This window comes from Coenobita brevimanus, chromosome 26 (genome assembly GCF_032717465.1).
Source record: "Coenobita brevimanus isolate Jiangsu-jjx chromosome 26, ASM3271746v2, whole genome shotgun sequence".
In the NCBI taxonomy this organism is placed as follows: Eukaryota; Metazoa; Arthropoda; class Malacostraca; order Decapoda; family Coenobitidae; genus Coenobita; species Coenobita brevimanus.
In genome coordinates this window covers 25,131,019-25,151,868 of record NC_136979.1, presented here as the reverse complement: position 1 = coordinate 25,151,868, position 20,850 = coordinate 25,131,019, and the positions used below count along the sequence as shown (strand labels likewise).

Below are 20,850 nucleotides of genomic sequence, written 5' to 3'. Positions count from 1 at the left end.
ATCTAAGAATGAATATCTGATCTACACAACCTCTTCCCTTCCTAAAGCTTCCCTGTTCTTCTTCAACTAATTTCTCTGTTCTTTCTCTAACTCTGTCAATAAGTATCCTACCATACACTTTTCCTATTATACTAAGAAGACAAATGCCCCTATGATTACCACACACTTCTTTTTCCCCTTTTCCTTTGTACAAGGGAATAATTATACCTGACTTCCAATCCTCTGGGACTCTACCTTCCTCCCAGGCCAATCTGCACATCTTCCACATCCATTCTACTACTATCTCTCCCCCATGCTTCAGCATTTCACCACACACTCTATCAATTTCTGGGGCTTTCCCCGATTTAACTTTCTTCATCGCTTCCACAACTTATCCTACTGTTTTCTTCCTGTCTTCTCACCTCCCTCCTTCTCCCAGCCATTCCCCAGCCACTTATACTCGCATTACTTCCATCCTCTATGTTCAACAATTCCTTAAAGTGTTCTCTCCATCTGCTCACTTTTTCTCCCTTCTCCACTAGTAATCTACCATTTTTATCTTTCACTGACATATATTTTATGATTTTCAAACATTATTTGTTGATTTTAGTGAGTTATTTGCAGGTGTTAGGTTTAGGTTAGCTTCCTTGGCAGCTATTCGGCAATTTAGATTGGCTTTAACACGTTACCCGTGTGCTGATCCACTGGTGTACCATTTGATGTCTTCATTCCTAGCATGTTGATACACTGATGGTGCAATAATGAGTAATAATTTGTTTTCACTTTTTCATGTATTTCACTTTCACGAATATTTGCTGGGCAGATTTTTTGTTGCTGCTTCTACAGTAGAAGACATGTTCAATAGGATTATAATATAAGATTAGAGAAATGCCTATTTAGTTAGAGAATATATATCAGACTTCCAGTAGTGACTATTACATTTCATTTTGATGACAAACAATACTATTAATTACACAAAAACATTGAAAAACACCTCCGTGTTGCAGAACTAGGGCCATGAGATGCAAATACACTTTTCTTGAACAGACAAACAAACAAAGAGTAAATTTACTAATGATAAATATTTGCAATTTTTTACTAGAAGAAAAAATGGAGCAACTACTCTTGTTTCGAACAGTTCTATATTTACTTTGTTAGGAAACAACAAAAAAAGATAAGTGCTGGATGTTTTTGGTTATTGAATTTTTTTTATAATTATAAATGATTAATTATTACCAATACTTGTAATTATCCCTGCCTGGATACTGATGATTACTATTACGGCATTCAACGTACCCAGCTATCATTATGCTTGGTTGCAAGAAACACTGTCTTCAGTGATGCAAAAAAAAAACTTTAGAAGGCTGGTGAAGAGATTAGGAGGAGGAAAAATGAACAAGAAACAAGATAATAATAAAAAAAGGTAGTGTTGGGTCTTTGGTTGGACTTCCTTCAATTACCTAAATAGCTAAGTGCCACCTGGAACTTCACGACAGAGAATGAGATGGTAACAAACCAAAGAAAATGTAAGCACCAGGTAAGGGTGAGCGGAGACTGCGCTACCTGGGCCAAATTAGTACACTACCTCAGTGATCCACCAGTGGTGCATCATGCAACATGAGAAGAAAATGTCAGGATGCCATATGTTGGGCCACCAGTGACGCATTACTTTTATGAAGGCATAACCCTCATTGGTACTCAGTAAAGCGACATAAATCCTTTCACTGTGACAGCTCCTTGCAGACTGCTGGGAGAGAGTTCTGAAGTGAAACGTGGCCTGGGAGAGAACTCATATTGCCGAAACGCGGGTAACGTGTTAAACTTGTTTTGGGGCTCATTTGGGTGGGTTTTGGGCTTGGTTTGGAGGGACACCCAAGGATGTTAAACACTCCACATTACTTAACATGTTAAAAATACCCTGATATACACGCCGCCTAACGATGGGGTTTTACCTAACCAATTACATCATTATACCGAGGTATGCCTTATATATACAGTAATCCCTCAATTATCCGGACGCTCCATATCTGGTCATGCTCTATATACGGACGTTAGGCCTTGGGTCTATTAGTTCTGTATCCGGATTTATTTGTCAGTAACCAGACATAAGAGTTCCGGCTTCAGCGGGCGCCCAGCCTACAAAGTAAAAAAAAAGTCTGTTGGGTGGCTCACCGGCTTCTTTGTTCACACATGGGTAATACAGGCATACCTCTATTTAACGATGCATTTGGTTAAGTAAAAACCCAATCCTAGGCAGAATATCATATCTTGGGGTAGATTTAACATGTACAGGGATGCGTTTTTGAGTCTTGGGTTTCCTCCCCAACCAAATCCTAAACCCACTCATATGAGTCAAAAAAAAAAGTTTAAAGCCAATCTAAATGGCCTAACAGCTGTAAAAGTAGTTAGCCTAAGCCTAAAACCAGTGCCCATCTTGCTTGCACCCAGTCAAGGTCACTGGAGAATGCGATCTCTGACTCGTATTCAAACTCGGTGGAGAAGAAACAGCTGCACTTTATACAATCCCACTGTCAATTAAATATACATCTATTATGCATAATAACATTGTCTGAATGACGCAGAATCGTCCAAGGTGCAAAATGTTGTGACGAAGAATCGTTGATGTTTTGATGGAGAATTCTCTTGATGGGGAATACAATCAATGATGAGATCAGGATTGCCTTTTCAACAGCCCCTCTTTATGTTGTTTTTGTAACTGTTCTTGTTGCTGAGCTCCTTTATTTTCTCCTCTCTTATTTTCCAACATTTATTTAGAAATTCCTTTGTATTTTCAAAGCGTTCTCCCTTGAACAACTCATGTGTAAACACATGATTTATCAACTGATGATGCGATCAGGATAGCCTTTTCAATGACCCCTCTATATGTTGTTTTGGTTACTGGTCTGGTTGCTGAGTTCCTTTCGTTTCTTCTCCCTTATTTTCCAACATTTATTTAGAAATTCCTTTGTACTGTATTTTCAAAGGGTTTTTCCTTGAACAGTCTGAATGTAAACACATGATATATCAATGTCACAATTTTCATCAATGCATTAAATATTTAATCTCTATGGTTTTCATAATTATCATTATTTATTTAAAATGATGATAGGTTAGATGACAGTCCCTCTTTATCTGAAATGCCACCTAAAATATCAAATTCTTCCTTTCCAAACTATTTATCAAGTAAAAGTCTCTGAGATTCAGACTTTGCCCTAGCTTGGCAGCCAAGTATTCCTCTCTGCTACCACCCTTTCTCCACTCCCAAAGAAATCTTCTTTTCTCCTTAACTGCAGCTTCTATGCCCTCATTCCACCACCAAGTTACTTTATGTCGTGGGGGGCCCCTTGTCTATCTATACACTGAATCAGTAACTCTCAAGAGGTTGTTCTTGAGGGCTCTGCACTGTTCCTTAATACCTTTATCAACATCTCCCTGTTCAGCCACCCTTCTATTCATCTCACTACAAAAGGCATCCTTTAATGCTTGGTTTTTCAACTTCTATATTTTCCTCCTAGGTGCATAGGTCTTTTTTTTTCATTGCCCATTCCTTAAGCGCCATGTCACATATCAATAACTTGTGTTGTAGCACACAATGCTCGCTCCCAATAACTTTAACATCCTCACTAACCTCTTATCAGCCCTCCTGACCATGAAATAGTCTAACTGGCTGTTATTTTCCCCAGACTCTTATGTAATCAACCTACTCTCCCTTTTCTTAAAATGTGTGTTGCACACAATTGTGTTCATTGCCTCCCCAAACTCAAGTATCCTCTCCCCTTCCTCATTTTTTGTACCATATGCACATCCCCCATGTACTCCTTCATATCCTTGAGCTGCTTCACCTGCATGAGCATTTAAGTCCCCTCCCAAAACTACAATCTCATCATTCCCCATACCACTTACTACACGTACTAGGTCATCCCAGAATCTATCCTCCTCTACCTCATCCACGCCTGCCTGTGGGGCATATACCAACATCAATACACATGTAATCCCACCAAACAAAATTTTCGTTACTATTATTCTATCACTGACTTTCATTACATTCATGACATATTCAACCCACTTCTCCCCAACCAACACACCCACACCATCATATCCATCTACCCTACCCTACCAAAACAACTTGTAATGTACATCCCTCCAAGCAATCATTCTCACTAATCCTCCTCTATATCTGATCATCTGCACACATCTCACAACCACCCATCTCCTACTAAAGGCCTCAACTACTTCCCCTGCTTTATCCATCAAACTTCCCACATTCCATGATGTCACTCTGATCCCCTTGGGTGATTTAGTTTCCTCAGGCTTGCTTAGAAGATCTTTCTAGTCATAATCTGGTAAGAATAAATAATGGGGAGACATACCACAGGCCTCACCCACCCACACAGTCCCAGGCCTAGGCAAGGGATCTGGAACCCATAGCCCACCAGCTGTGACCAATGGCTGTGGCAGTGGCCTCAGGGCACCCTGCCAGGACAGCTACAGAGACACACTCCAAGCACGCCTTGGCACTGTAACTGCCTCGCCAATAAACGCCTACTGATAGGGCAGCCTCCTGGGATGCTACTCCCAGATTTGGGCCCCTTTTTATTGCGCAGATGCAGCAGCCTAGGAACCGTAATGCCCTGTACCCTCTAGCACAGGTTGAATCCCATCCCATCCCGGCACCAAAATCTATGTTGGTGGAGCCCTTGTCACACCTCCCCACAACAGGTCCGCAACCAGGTAGAAGGGGCAAAGTTTTCTGGCCGCATGCACTTGCTGGCATCAACCTCTGTACATAATGGGAAACATTGTGTGATGTGTAAAGCGCATGTAGAACAGTGCATGACACAGTTTGGGGAAAGTGTCTGGAAGAGTATGCTGGTCTACTCTCCATGTAAGTGTCAAACTAAAAAGGTCAGCAAATGGGGATGGCCCAGTAGCTTGTGAAACAGAAGCACCAGCTCTCCCTACTGCCAGCATTCTCATTACCCTTGGGAGTACCACCCTGATCAGCTGGTGCTACAGCTACACCATGAAGTGAAAAAAGCCAAGCCACCTGAATTCTGTGAAGAACCAGATAAACCCACATCAGTCACAGTTTATGGATTAATCATAAACTTCACTGCATTGGGAGGGTGCTATGCTCATTTTCTAGCCCAGGGTGTTGGGATTAATAACGCTTAATTCATAAAGTTTTACTGTAGGCCTATTTCGTTCACTTCAGGCCCTTCCAGGGCATTCATGTTCATCAGATCCATTCACGTCAAGCTTATGAACCCATAAGCAAATAACAGATGTATCCAGTCAATGTTTCTAAGTTATGAATTTTGAAACTGGGCAGAGATGCTTGAAACAGAGACTACCAGTACATTTTTTCCCACTGGTCAACACAATACTGCAACCAAAGGACTTCTATAATAATAAAACAAAACTAGCTTCAAAAGAACTCTGAGTACCATCTTTCTCACTAGGTAATCTAATTAATAAAAGCAAAATCTATGACCAGGCTTACAATAGTCTTGGGTATTTATGTATACAGTAGACTGCTCTACTTACTTTTTGTGAGCCAAGGTGGTGGTGACACCAGCAAAAGATGACTTGTTAGCCAGAGTATTGTCACTGAGGTAGGGTGGACCAGCTTGGTTACTGCCATAGTACAATCGGGCATTGGGGACACATCCAGCACTTACCAATGTCTCTTCCCCACACAAAGCCCTTGTGGGATGTCGCATATCTGTCAAAAATTCACATTAATTATTTAATTAATTATTTAATTATTTAATTTTCATGAAATTATTTAATTTCATGAAATTATTTAATTTTCATGAAAACTGATCATCATCCAGTGAAGGTGATCATTAAAGATGATTATCATTCCTACCATTCATAACAAGTTACAGTATTTCATAACCTTCTATGTTAATCAGTATGATTTAACATCACTAAATGTAAACAGCTCCCACAATATGTTCGTTTCATTTACAAAGGCTCTAACATGCTTGCATGTGTTTGTCTACGCCACCTAATGGTGGTTCTCCATGAAGCTTGATCTCTGACAGCCTTCCAATTCAGTCCCTTATCCCTGAGGACACACTCCATGACCCCATTGCAGTTTTTTTTTTTTTTTTTTTAATCTGCCTCTTGCAACCTCACCCCCAATGTTCACACTTCTCACTTTCTGCACCCAATTATCATCCCCCATCCTCTCCACACGGCCAAGCCATCTCAATCTACCTCTCCTCACCACAACACCAATACACTCCAGTCCCATCCTTCCTCTCAACTGCTCCATCATAAACCTAGCCCTCCCAGGCCATGCATTCAAGGATGCATTGCACATCCATCTAATCATTGTCATTTCTGTACATTTGAGCCTACAAATGTCCTCATCCTTTACTGCCCAGGTCTCACTACCATACAGCATTATACTCCTAACACATGCTGCATTTGACAAGGATCCCTTAGCACAGAGGGAGAGCCCTCTCAATGTCAAGAGAGGCAACAGCTCCCTGAACTTGTTCCAACCACTCCTCATTCAAGCCCAGTGATTCCCAACCAGGGATCTGCAGACGATCATCTGGGGTTTTGCACAAAATAATGAAATAAATATATAAATATACGGAAATAAAATAAACTGAAATATAGTTTTAACAATAGTATCAGGCTCAAAACCAATAAACATATACTGTATATCGATATATGATACCCCTAGATGCGATACTCCGGCTTAATGATGGGGGTAGAAATACCACCATATCTCGCCTAACGATGGCCAAACCCCGGTTTAACAATTGGTTTTGATTCTTTTTACCGATTTTGATGATATTTTAAATTAAAAGTGTGTGTTTTGGTTGATATATAAACAGTTTTTAGACTTAGATTAATATGTTTTAGCCATGGGTAAGGTGAACATTGTCATTTTGGGGTACACTTTACTAATTTTGATTTTTTCCAGACATATTGGATGATTTCCAGATTTTTCTCTTGGGTTTAGTGAGTTATTTACAGGTATTAGACTTAGGTTATTTCTTTTACAGCTGTTAGGCCATTTAGATTGACTTTAAACTTGTTTTTGGACTCATTTCGGTGGGTTTTGGACATGGTTCAAAGTAAACCCAAGGCAGAAAAATGCATCCCATTTCTTTACACGTTAAAACTACCTTGATATACGATACCCCACCAAATGATGGGTTTTTACCTAACCAACTGCATCGTTAAACCAGGGTATACCTGTATACTGTATATATATACATATACAGAGGATCGAGTGGCAAGAGTGAAAGATGAGTTTTGGGTGAGAGTAGAAGCATTTAAGAGAAGCAAGAGAGTGCTGTTGATTGAAGACATGAATGGCAAAGTTGGGAATATACGAGTGGATGGTCAGTGGGGTGTGCCAGCTGACGTAGATGGGAATGGAAGTCCTTTGGTGGACATCTGTGCTTGTAAGGGGTTGGCAATAGCCAACACCTACTTTCGGCATAAGATGATCCACCAGTATACATGGAGAGTAATGAGGAGGATGGATGGTGAACTTGTTGAACAAAAGGCAGTGATAGACTACGTGTGTGTGGATGAGCGAATGAGAAGACAAGTGTTGGATGCAAGAGTGTGGAGAGAGTTGGGGAATGGAGTCTCGGACCATCACTTAGTGATGGCCGAGGTAAAGCTGCAAAGAAAGTGGATGAGGAGACGAAAGGGAAGACAGGAGGAAGCAACTCCTGTGAGAAGAGTGGAGAAATTGCAAGATAGTGAGAAAATGACAGAGTATAAGAGCATACCGGAAGAAAGATTGGGAAGGTATGAGCTAGAGCAGATGGAAGCAGTGGAAGATGTATGTAAGATATTCACGGAAGAGATAGGCGCAGCATGTGAGGCGGTTTGTGGAGTGAGGAGGAGATGCAAGGGTGTGTAAGGGACAGCATGGTGGAATGATGAGGTGAAACGAGCTGTGGAACAAAAGAAGAAGGCATATAGTGAATGGTTAGCGAGTAGAGGTAGGGGAGAAGATGAGAGAGAGAAGAGAGAGGTATATGTGAGCAGGAGAAGGGAGGTTAAGAGACTGGTGAAGAAGAGTAAGAAGAAAGTGGATGAAGAGTTTAGGAGGAACCTGAGTGTGAAATGGAGGGAGAGTAAGAAATTGTTTTGGAAGGAGGTAAAGAAAGTAAGGCAATGTGAAAAGGGAAACAGTAGGGGAGTGAAAGATAGGAATAATAGATTGTTGGTGGAGAAGAGAGAGAAATTGAGGAGATGGAAGGAGCACTTTGAGGATTTGCTGAATGTAGAGAGTGAGAGCAGTGCGAGTATAAGTGGTTGGGGAATGGCTGGGAGAAGAAGAGATGAGAGGAGGGAGGAAGAGATCAGTAGGGCGGAAGTAGTGGAAGCGATGAAGAAGATTAGTTGGGAAAGGCCCCATGAATTGATGGGGTGTTTGGTGAAATGCTTAGGTATGGGGGTGAGATTGTTGTGGAGTGGATATGGAAGTTGTGTAGATTGGCTTGGGAAGAGGGAAGGGTTCCAGAGGACTGGAAATCAGGTATAATTGTTCCTTTATACAAATCAAAAGGGGAGTGAGAAGTATGTGGTAACCATAGGGGTATTTGCCTTCTTAGTGTGACTGGTAAAATATATGGTAGAATACTCATTGACAGGGTTAGGCATATGACAGAGGAGCTAGTTGGAGAAGAACAAGGGGGATTTAGGAAGGGAAAAGCGCGTGTAGATCAGATATTTCTTCTAAGATGTTTAGTGGAGAAGTATCTAGAGAAGGGAAGGAAAGTGTATGCTGCCTTCATGGACTTGGAGAAAGCTTATGACAGAACAGATAGGCAAGGTTTGTGGAATGCATTAAGAATATTTGGAGTGGAGGGGAAATCATTGAGTGCTGTGAAGAGTATGTACAAGGGAGCTAGGGCTACGGTGCGAGTGGATATTGAGCTGAGTGAGTTCTTTGATCTCAATGTGGAACTGAAACAGGGTTCTGTGATGTCTCCATGGCTGTTTAATATATACATGGATGGGGTTGTAAAGCAGGTGCAGGGTAGGGCAGTGGATGTGGGGGTGGTTCTAATGAATGAGGGTGAGATTTGGAAGCTTCCGGTGTTGCTGTTTGCTGATGATACAGTACTGTTGAGTGAAGATGAATGGGAGTTGCAAGGTTTGGTGAATGAATTTGGGACAGTGTGTAGGAGGAGGAATCTGAAAGTTAATGTAAACAAAAGTAAAGTTATGGTGTTTGAGAGGAATGAAGTCACAGAGTGTGCAGTGAGGTTAGATGGTGAGGATATGGAGAATGTGAGTGCATTCAAGTACTTGGGTAGTGTGATGAGTAAGGATGGAACTTTGGGGGATGAAGTGCGTGAAAGGGTACAGCAGGGAAGGAAGGTTGTTGGTACACTGAGAGCAGTGATGAGAAATAGGGAGGTGAGTATGGATGTTAAGAAGTCACTGCATGATAGTATTGTGATCCCTACCCTGATGTATGGAAGTGAGGCATGGACCTTGCAAGAGGGGAACAAGTCAAGAGTGAGAGCAGTGGAAATGAGTTACTTGAGAGGAGCATGTTGAGTGATGTGGAGGGACAGGTTGACAAATGAAGAAGTGAAGGAACGCTGTGGGGTGGATGTGGATGTGGCTGAGAAGATTAGGAGAAATACACTGAGGTGGTTTGGACATGTGAAGAGAATGGAGAATGAAAGAATGACTAAGAGGGTGTATGTAGGTGAGGTGGAAGGAGGGAGAGGGAGAGGTAGGCCGAGGATGAGGTGGAGGGATGGAGTTGAGAGGTATATGAGGGAGGGGGGGGTGAGTTGGGGGGAAGGTAGTCAAATGGTCGGTGACAGATCGACTTGGAGGCGTTTTGTCTGCGGCCACCCTTTGCGGGATTAGGGCGTCGGGCTATAGATAGATAGCTAGATATATAAATACATACAGTATCTCTCGCTCTCTCTCTCTCTCTCTCTCTCTCTATACTGTGTACATATATATATATATATATATATATATATATATATATATATACAGTACCCTCGCGTTCAACACGGTAATATTGTCATGCATGGGTCCTGTGTTGGACCAAAAACGTGTTGGACAAACAACAGAGCTCATGGGGAAAAATGAAAAAGGTCAGCAACCCTAGGAAAAGTCACCCTAAATACCTACCATATACCTATACATATATTGGTACTACTGTAATTATAATAAATGATACTGAGCTATGAATGATAACTAACCTTAGGATAATGTTGGTGGGCTTGCTGGGAATGGAAGGTGATATCCAAGACTGTAGGTAGTCCTACTGGGTCCCTGGAGGATGGCTGCTGGCATCACTAGCGGGTAATGGCTGCTGCTTCTCCTCAACCTCCCTCATAAATCCTTTGAAATTCCTCTCCCCTTTCTTCTGCCTCTCAATGAATTCTAGCTTGGTGGCCTGAGGGAGGTGCTGCTGCTTCTTGGGGTTCTCAGAAGGCTTCCTAGGCATCGTGACCAGGGTAAAATGCAGTAGCAAGGGCAGAAAATGCAGCGAGAAAAAAGCACTGTCCAATGCAAATTATGCAACTAAGTGGCACTGTGGCGGGAGAAATTTAAACATAACATCATGTGAGAGCAGAAGCGTTTTTCATTGGGCGACATCACGATCTCGTCATGATAGCGGGAGGGGGAGGCTACTTGATCGGAAGTTTGATTGGCTGTCAGCGTCACTGGAACGTCCAGTATGACCGTGTTGGACCAGGGGTGATCGTGCTAGAGGCGAACTCTGCGGATTTCGCCCACTTCTCAGAGCTCCGTTAGTGCTATGCTTATGCACCCATTTTACAGTACTTAAATCATATTAAATCGTACTAATTTTTTGCTCTCTGTGCCGGACGCGAATCGTGCTGGACAAACACGTGTTGGACGTGAGGGTACTGTATATATATATATATATATATATATATAGCGAATCGTGCTGGACAAACGCGTGTTGGACGCGAGGGTACTGTATATATATATATATATATATATATATATATATATATATATATACTGTATATACCGGTATATATATATATATATGGAGCCTCTGTGGTACAGTGGCAAAGTGTGCGTTTCGCACGCTGGTGAGCGTGGGTTCGCCTCCTGCCAGAGTTGTAAAAACTTTGGGAATTGTTCACCAAGCCACTTGCTACTTTGGCGGACACAAGGGGTGCTATGGTTCAACCAGTGTCGCATACTAATATGCTTGCACCCAATCAGCTTAAGGCGGGCCGATTACACTTGGTTCACAGACTACACACATATTCAAAGCCACTACAACACTACAGTCACACACACAAGCACTTCTCACCCTACATACAGTCTCTACCAGACAGCCTAAGTCACTAGGTTGAGATACATTGGCTGTATCGTCCTTGCTTCAGTAGGGATAGGCCAGTCCTGCAGTGGACCTCAATGGCTGATGATGATGATGATGATGATATATATATATATATATATATATATATATATATATATATATATATATATATATATATATATATATATATAAAGTATATGCACTCAATCCTCGTAAATCGCGTGTTCATAAAGCACTGATTCGTAAATCACGGCTAAGTGGCCGTCAGACTACCAGCAACCTTAAATCACTGTTAAGTCACGAAAATCATGGACCTAGGCACCCAAGTGGGCCTTTTCCGAGGAGAACCATAAACCATGGCATTTAAACTGAAAATCACGACCGAATAACCAATCACCGCGCGTCACTGGTGGCAAGTATGCATACTAATGCTGCCACGTTGTTGTTCTTGTCCCGCCAGTCTGCACACTACAGTCCGTCGCTGTGGAGCAGGAGAGCTACCTGCCTTTTAATGCAACTTCCACCTGCCTCCTACCTGCCATGGCCCCTCCCGAACCCCCGAAGAAGCACTTTAAACAGTATGGCGTCAAGAAGCTGCCACCATTGTCGTACAGTCAACGTTTGGAGCTCATTCATTGTGCTGAGAAGGGAGAGAAGTTTTCAAAGCTGGCGAAAGAGTTTGGGAAGAATGAGTGCTGAGAGGTTCTAAGTTCTTCCCAACACCACCCCACTCCATTCACTTATGCAATTTTGTCATAGGATTAAGGTGAGATCCTTTAACATTGCTTATTTCTATTTAATACATGTACTGAATATTCCTAAATTTGTATGTTTGTGTTTGATGGTGCCTAGATAGGTGTAGGTAGGGTGCTGTGGGGGCAGGTTGGCCAAAATCCAGACCCAAATTAATTTTTCACATAAGAGTTATTATTCATAAATCACGGAATTCGTAAATCACGGCAGTGGTCCAGACCCAAATTGCTGTGATTTACGAGGATATATATATATATACTGTATATATATATATATATATATATATATTCAAGGATGCACTGCACATCCACCTAATCATTGTCAGTCTGTACATTTGAGCCTACGAATATCATCTTCCTTTACTGCCCAGGTCTCACTACCATACAGTGAAAAAAAGAAAATGATTAAAGATAAAAAGATATGCCCAATAAATGTAAATGAAAACAAAGTAGCCTTTCAGTTGGAAATAAGGAACAGATTTCAGGTTCTAAGTAATGCTGAATGTGACACTGATGAGCTGAATGACAAACTAACAAAAGTGCTTGGAGAATCAGCAGAGGTAGTAAGAAAACCTAATACAACCAAAGCCAAGAAGTATTCAGAAAAGACACTGGAGTTTATGAAAAAAAGAAATGAATGTAAAAGCAAAGAATGATGAAATAGAATGAGTGGAATTAAACAAGCTTATCAACGTGAGACAGAGAGAAGAAAAAAGAAAGAGAAACATGGATCAGATCACAGAAACCATCAAAAAAAGGAAATAGTTTGAAACAAGTCCAAAGTAAAATGGCACTAGGAAAGCAACAAATTACATCACTGAATGACAAAAACGGTGAAATCATTAAATGAAGAGTTGAAGACTTTTACAAAGAACTGTATGCATCAAAGAAAGTTGTATCAACAGCTAACTTTTCAGATGACACAGGTGAAATACCTGAGATAACACCAGATGAGGTAAATATTTCTCTTAAAAATATGAAAAGAGGGAAGGCTCCGGGAGAAGATGGAATAGTAGCAGATTTACTGTTGGATGCAGGAGTAGAAGTACAAACAGGCTTGCAAACTTATTTATTCAATATATGAAAAAGAAGAAAATTCCCAAAACATGGTGTAATAGAATAGTTATTTTACTTTACAAAAAAGGTGGCTCAAAACATCTTAGTAACTATAGACCCATTAGCTTATTATCAGTCATTTACAAACTCTTCATTGAAGTCCTTATGAACAACTTAACAACAAATTTGGAGGAAAACTAACCTCGCGAACAGGCACGATTCCAAAGCAGGTATTCGACTACTGATCATCTACATACAATGAATCAGCTAACCGAGAAAACTACAGAATATAGTTAATCATTGTATTTACCTATTTGTATTTACCTTTTTTTTTTTTTTTTTTTTTTTTTTTTTTTTGTGTCCGACTCTGGGCATAGGCTTCACAACCTGCTATCAAGGCCCAGCAGTCCTCCTACATACCATACACCTCTACATGTCACCACTTCAGCGCTAACACCCACCGTCCATACTGAGTACATGCCAGGGCTGTCTCATACAGGACTGGTGTATTGGTATTAGCGGGGGTATTTTTACGACATGTCGGCGGGTCTTCTGGTAGATCAGTAAAGTCTGATTTAATTAAATTCAAATCCATAAACTGTTCCCTGTCCCAGCCGGGATTCGAACCTGGGTCTGTTAGGACTGCAGGCCACCTCTCTACCGATTGAGCCACCGCCTCCCCCCTATTTGTAGTATACAGGAATTGAGCAATGCTCGTGTTGTCCTGTCTCCATATCCACATTTATCAGGTCTACCTTTACACACATGAATGTTTTTCTCATGCACCACCTCTTTGTCTAAGTCGTTCCAAATATTTAAGAATATACCTAAATGTGATATACACGGAATGTACTATGCTCGTGGGTTTCCGTCGCTGTTTCTCAATAAGTCGAATTTAACTTTAAACTCGTTTAAGTTTTTAGACTGGACAATCTCTTTGTCCAGGCTATTCCATAAGTCTATACTTCTGTAAGGAAAGCTATATTTCTTGATATCCTTCAAGCAGCTTGACTTTTTCAATTTCATTCCATGTCCTCTTGTTGCTCTCTTATCCCATACAAACAGATCTTCTTTGTCAATTTTATCTACTCCCACCATGGTCCTGAACACCACAATCATGTCTCCCCTCTTTCTCCTTTCCTCTAACGAAGGCAAATCCAGTTTTTCCAGCCTCTCTGTATGACAAGTCTGTCAGACTGGGGACCATCTTGGTTGCTGTTCTTTGTATTCTCTCAATCTTGTTTATATCTTTCTTTTTGTGTGGGTACCACACTACCGCTGCATATTCTAACCTGGGGCGGATCATGGCCACTATCAATTTTTTCATCATTTCCTCATCCATATAATGAAATGCTACTCTTATGTTAGTCAAGAGCTTATAAGTCTCTCAAACTATCTTGTTAATGTGCTTTTCTGGTGACAAACTATCTTGGACCAGCACTCCCAAATCTTTCTCTTCTCTCCTTTTTGTGATTAATTCATTACCCAAAAAATAATTCAGTGATGGTCTCCTGGTACTTTTACCCATTTCCAATATTTTACATTTCTTTACATTAAATTTCATTTCCCACGTCCGGCTCCAATTGTGTATCCTATCCAAATCCTCCTGCAGTATTTTACAATCCTCCTCAACCTCTATCTTCCTCAAGATCTTTACATCATCAGGAAACAGACTCGCATAACTGTTCACTCCATCTACCATATCATTTACGTAAATCAGGAACATTACTGGCGCCAACACTGAGCCTTGAGGGACTCCACTTGTTACTTCCCTCCATCCAGACATCTTTTCCTTTATTACTGTCCTCATTTGTCTCTCTCTCAAAAAGTCTCTCATCCATTCCAGAAGTTTCCCCTTTAGTCCTCCTATATATTCTAGTTTCCACATTAGTCTCTTATGAGGTACCTTGTCAAAGGCCTTCTCTAAGTCTAAGTACACACAATCCACCCAACCATTTCTCTCCTGTACCACATCAATCGCTCTTGAGTAAAAGCTCAACAAGTTTGAAACACATGACCTTCCACTTCTGAATCCAAACTGACATTCAGCCAAAATATTCATCTCTTCCAGATATTTTATCCATCTGTCTTTCAGGATTCTCTCACACAATTTTGCGACCATGCTGGTTAGAGACACTGGTCTATAATTCAGGGGTTCTTCCCTGTTTCCTCCCTTGTAAATTGGTACCACATTTGCCCTCTTCCATTCTTTTGGCACTTTCCCCTCTTCCAGTGAGCATACAATTAAGCTGTGAATTTTATCCGCCAGTTGTTCTCTGCATTCCTTCAGTACCCAATTAGAAATTCCATCAGGTCCTGGGGCTTTCCTTACATCTTGAGTTTCCAGTAATTTATACACTTCCTGCACCTCCACTTTTATATCTTTCATCACCGGAACATTTCTAATCACTCCCTCCCCTTCCACAAGCTCCTTTTCTTTAGTGAAAACTGACTGGAAACGTTTGTTCATTATTTCTGCTTGCATTGCCGCATCCTTAAAGACCTCTCCATCTACTTTCAGCTTGGTGATTCCTTCCTTTTGTTTCAGTTTGCCATTAACAAATCTATAAAACAGTTTGGGTTCATCCTTGCATTTGTCAATTATACCTTTTTCAAAATTCCTTTCTTCTTCCCTACGTATTCTTGTGTATTCGTTTCTTGTTCTTTTATATTCTTCCTTTGTTCTGTCGTTACCTCTCTTTCTCCAATTGTTCCACGCCTTATCTCTCTCTTTTTTGGCTATCATACACCTTCTATTAAACCACTCCTTTTTCCTGTTTTCTTTCCCTCTTACTCTTGGTACAAATTTTTCCACTCCCAAATTATAGAGGTCTAGAAAGATATCCCACTTCTTCTGTATCTCTCTTGTTTCTCTGAATTTTCTCCAATCCGCATTTTCAAAAAAGTTTCTCAATCCCGTAAAATTTGCTTTCCCAAAGTTGTATCTTCCCTGTCTATGAAGCTCGTCTCTTGGCTCGACGTTTCCTATTAACATCTGGAACTCAATGACCACGTGATCACTTTTTCCCAAAGGACAGAGATATTCCAATGATTCTATTACATCGGGTTCTTTGGTGAACAGTAAATCTAACCTTGCTGGTGTGTCCTCACCTCGAAACCGTGTCTCTTCTTTGACCCACTGCGTCATCACATTATTCATTATTATATTTAATAACATAGTACCCCATGAATCCTCGCCGCCTCCCGAGTACCATTCCTCCCAGTTCACCTCTTTACAATTAAAGTCACCCACCAAAATTATATTATTGCTTTTCTCAATTATTTTTTGCAAGTAGCTAGCCAGATCTGACAACATCTCATGGTATTCGTCATCCTTCCATGCTCTCGTCTTTGGGGGAACATACACTACCGCCATATCTCGCTTAACATTCTCTCCAGTTTCTAATTTCATATATATCACTTCAGCCCTGCCTTCTCCCATTTCCACAGTATCTACATTTATGTTGTTCTTCACTGCTATCATCACTCCTCCTCCCTTTTTTTCTTTTCTGTCTTTTCTCCACAGTTTGTATTTACCATCTCCCAAATGAACATCAATATCTTCTCTTAATTTGGTCTCTACAAAGCACATGACATCAGGTTCATGTTCTCTCAAGAAATCATTAATTTCGATCCTTGTCGATATGAAACCATCAACATTAGTATATATCACCTTCAAATTATTTTTGACATTATTAATACCCTCTTCTCTCCTACTCTCTGTCCGTACCACTTCCTCAACTTCTGATCTTTCACAACCATCCCCCCTAGTTTCCTTCACTTCTATTTCCTTCTATTTCCTTAGGTTTTGTTGATTATGAAAAGGCTTTCGACTCAGTGGAGCACACAGAAATTATAAATTCATTGCGAGAATAAGGAGTGAATGAAAACATTGTAAAACTGCTCGAAAACATAAAGAGGGAACTGCTACAGTAAATTACATAATGACTCAGAAAAACTTAATATTGAGAAGGGTGTGTGTCAGGGAGATACAAGTTCACCAAAATTATTTACACCATGTCTAGAAAGTATTTTCTGAAAGCTACATTGGGAAAACAAAGGCACGAACATAGATGGAGAAAAGCTAAACCATTTAAGATTTGCAGATGACACTGTCCTAATCTCAGAAACAGCAGAGACATTGCAAGAAATGTTAAATGACCTGAACAGAGCAAGTCTCAAAGTAGGGCTAAAGATGAACCGGAGTAAAACTACAGTAATGTTTAATTCACAAACACCAAAATGTGTCATCAGAATAAGCAAAGAAATTCTTGAAGAAACTGAGGAGTACAATTACTTGGGGCAAATACTAAATTAATGAAAGATCATCATAGCAAAATAAAAAGACACATTACCATTGGATGGCAAGCTTTCGGGAAATATAGACACATTATGAAAAGTAGCTTGCCAGTTTGTATGAAACGAAAAGTATATAATGAATGCATAATTCCAGCTATGACGTATGGTTGTGAGACCTGGAAACTAACAAAATCAATGGAAAATAAATTAATCTGTTCCCAGGGTGCAATGGAAAGGTCAATGTTGGGAATATTTTTAAGAGGCAGGAAAAGATCAACTTGGATGAGAGAGAAGACTAAAGTCAAAGATATAGAAGTTATAAAGAAACAGAAATGGAGGTGGGCAGGCCATGTAGCAAGAATAAGGGATAACCGATGGAGCAAGAGGCTGACTGACTGGACACCAAGAGATTGTAAGCACAGCAGAAAAAGGCCTGACAGGAGGTGGAGAGATACGATAGAGAAATTTGCAAGGAAAAAGTGGCAAAGATTGGCTCAGTCAAGGAATTCGTGGAGCAGGCTAGGGGAGGCCTTTGTTCAGTAGTGGACTTGTAATGACTGATGATGATATACTGTATCTATCTATTCTATCTATCTATTGCCAGACGCCTCAATCCCGTTTGGGGTGGCCACAAACAAATCGCCTCCAAGTCACCCTGTCCCCAGACATTTCACTGCCCTGCTCCCAACTCACACCCCCCTCTCTCATATACCTCTCCACCCCATCCCTCCAATTCATCCTCGGCCTCCCCCTCCCTCTTCCCCCCTCCACCTCACTCACATACATTCTCTTCGTCAGTCTTTCACCCTCCATCCTTTCCACATGGCCAAACCACCTCAGTGTGTTCCTCATAACGTTTCCTATCACATCCACATCAACACCACAACGCTCCTCTACATCCTCATTCGTCACCCTGTCTCTCCACGTGACTCCACAGGCTCCTCTTAAATAACTCATTTCCACTGCTCTCAATCTTGACTTGTGTCCTTCCAACAATGTCCAAGCCTCACTTCCGCACGTTAGAGTTGGTATCACAATACTGTCATGTAGTAACTTCCCCACTTCCATGCTCACTTCCCTGTTTCTTATCACTGCTTTCAAAGAACCAGCAACCTTTCTTCCCTGCTGCACCCTTTCAAGCACTTCACCCTCCAAACCTCCATCCTTACTCATCACACTACCCAAGTACTTAAACGTACTCACATTTTCCAATTCCTCACCATCCAACCTCGCTGTACATTCACTAACTTCACCTCTCTCAAAGACCATCACTTTACTCTTCCCTACATTCACCTTTAGATTCCGTTTCTTACACACTCTCTCAAACTCATCCACCAAGCCTTGCAGCTCCCCTTCGTCTTCACTCAACAACACAGTATCATCTGCAAACAACAGTACAGGGAGTTTCCAAACACTATCCTCTCTCACCAGGGCCACTCCAACATCCACTACCCTACCTTGTACCTCTTTTATTACGCCATCCATGTATATAATATATATATATATACAGTACCCTAATGTCCAAGACAGGTTTGTCCAAGATGTTTCGCGTCCAAGACGGAGACAATAAGTAATAATTCAATATACAGTACAGTATTCCTATAATATGGTTGCATACGTCCAATACGGAACCAACGGTTCATAACGGCCCAAATTCGAGGAGAATACAGCTACAACGGTCTCACCCAGTCTAAAACGGTTCCCGTGCCCAGGAGAGTGACGTGGTTGCAATGTTGTCCAAAAAAATATTGGCATCTGGTCACATGTTGAGCATGCGGGGTTTGCTTTTGTCTCCCTCGTGAGCGTTGCACTCAGCGTTTGCTCCTGGGTTATTGCCTCTCCTTATGTACGCATTCCTAGGAAACCGTCTGCTAACCCCTCAAAGCGCCGCCATCTACCTCAGGCTACTAAACTGGAGATAATTAAGCCACTAAGTTGGAGACAACAAGTTCAGAAACACACACTTTCAAGGTGAGGAAATTTATTTTGGTGCCAAAATAGGTCTAGGTTGATGTTTTTAGGGGCACTTTTCGAAGATCTTGTGACAATATTAATTTTTTCCATAAGGTCTTGTGTTGGTCGAAGACGTTTCTCATCCTAGATGGGACCCTCAGGCGACAATACTATCGTCTTGGATGCGAGGGTACTGTATATATATATATATATATATATATATATATATATATATATATATATATATATATACATCTATCTATCTATCTATCTATTGCCAGACGCCTCAATCCCATTCGGGGTGGCCACAAACAAATCGCCTCATCGTCGCCCTGTCCCCCGCCATTTCACTGACCCGCTCCAAACTCACACCCCCATCTCTCATATACCTCTCCACCCCATCCCTCCATCTCAACCTTGGCCTCCCCCTCCCTCTTCCCCCTTCCATCTCACTCACATACACTCTCTTCGTCAGTCTTTCACCCTCTATCCTCTCCACATGGCCAAACCACCTCAGTGTATTCCTCCTAACGCTTCCCATCATATCCACATCGACACCACAAAGCTCCTTTATATCCTCATTTGTCAGCCTGTCTCTCCATGTGACTCCACAGGCTCCTCTTATATAACTCATTTCCACTGCTCTCATTCTTGACTTGTGTCCTTCCAACAATGTCCAAGCTTCACTTCCATTCGTTAGAGTTGGTATCACAATACTGTCATGTAGTAACTTTTTCACTTCCATGCTCACTTCCCTGCTTCTTATCACTGCTTTCAAGGAACCAGCAACCTTTCTTCCCTGCTGTACCCCTTCAAGCACTTCACCCTCCAAACCTCCATCCTTACTCATCACACTACCCAAGTACTTAAACGTACTCACATTTTCCAATTCTTCACCATCCAACCTCGCTGTAAATCCACTGACTTCACCTCTCTCAAAGACCATCACTTTACTCTTCCTTACATTCACCTTTAGATTCCGTTTCTCACACACTCTCCCAAACTCATCCACCAAGCCTTGCAGCTCTCTTCGTCTTCATTCAACAACACAGTAACATCTGCAAACGACAGTACAGGGATTTTCCAAACACTACCCTCTCTCACCAGGGCCACTCCAACATCCACTACCCTACCTTGTACCTCTTATATTACCCCATCCATGTACAGATTGAACAACCATGGAGACATGACAAATCCCTGTTTCAACCCAACCTTCAAGGAAAAAAATTCACTCAGTTCACCATCCACATGCACTGCAACCTTAGCACCATCATACATTACTCTTCACAGCATTCAACAACTTCCTATCTACTTCATATATTCTTAATACTTTCCACAATCCTTGTCTATCCACCCTTCCACAGTCCTTGTCTATCCACCCTGTCATATGCTTTCTCCAAATCCATGAAAGCTGCATACAACTTCTTTCCCTTCTCAAGAAACTTTTCCACTAAAGATCTAAGAATGAATATCTGATCTACACAACCT

General features: G+C 41.3%; 1 protein-coding gene across 1 annotated transcript in view; it reads right to left on the bottom strand.

The window, feature by feature from the left end:
* LOC145394188 (tether containing UBX domain for GLUT4) overlaps positions 1 to 20,850 on the bottom strand; it is a 673,993-nt gene that overhangs the window by 28,280 nt on the left and 624,863 nt on the right. Inside the window, exon 10 of the mRNA XM_080268173.1 lies at positions 5,527 to 5,704. Coding sequence (XP_080124299.1) covers positions 5,527 to 5,704 — 178 coding nt within the window. The remainder of the gene's footprint in view (positions 1 to 5,526; positions 5,705 to 20,850) is intronic.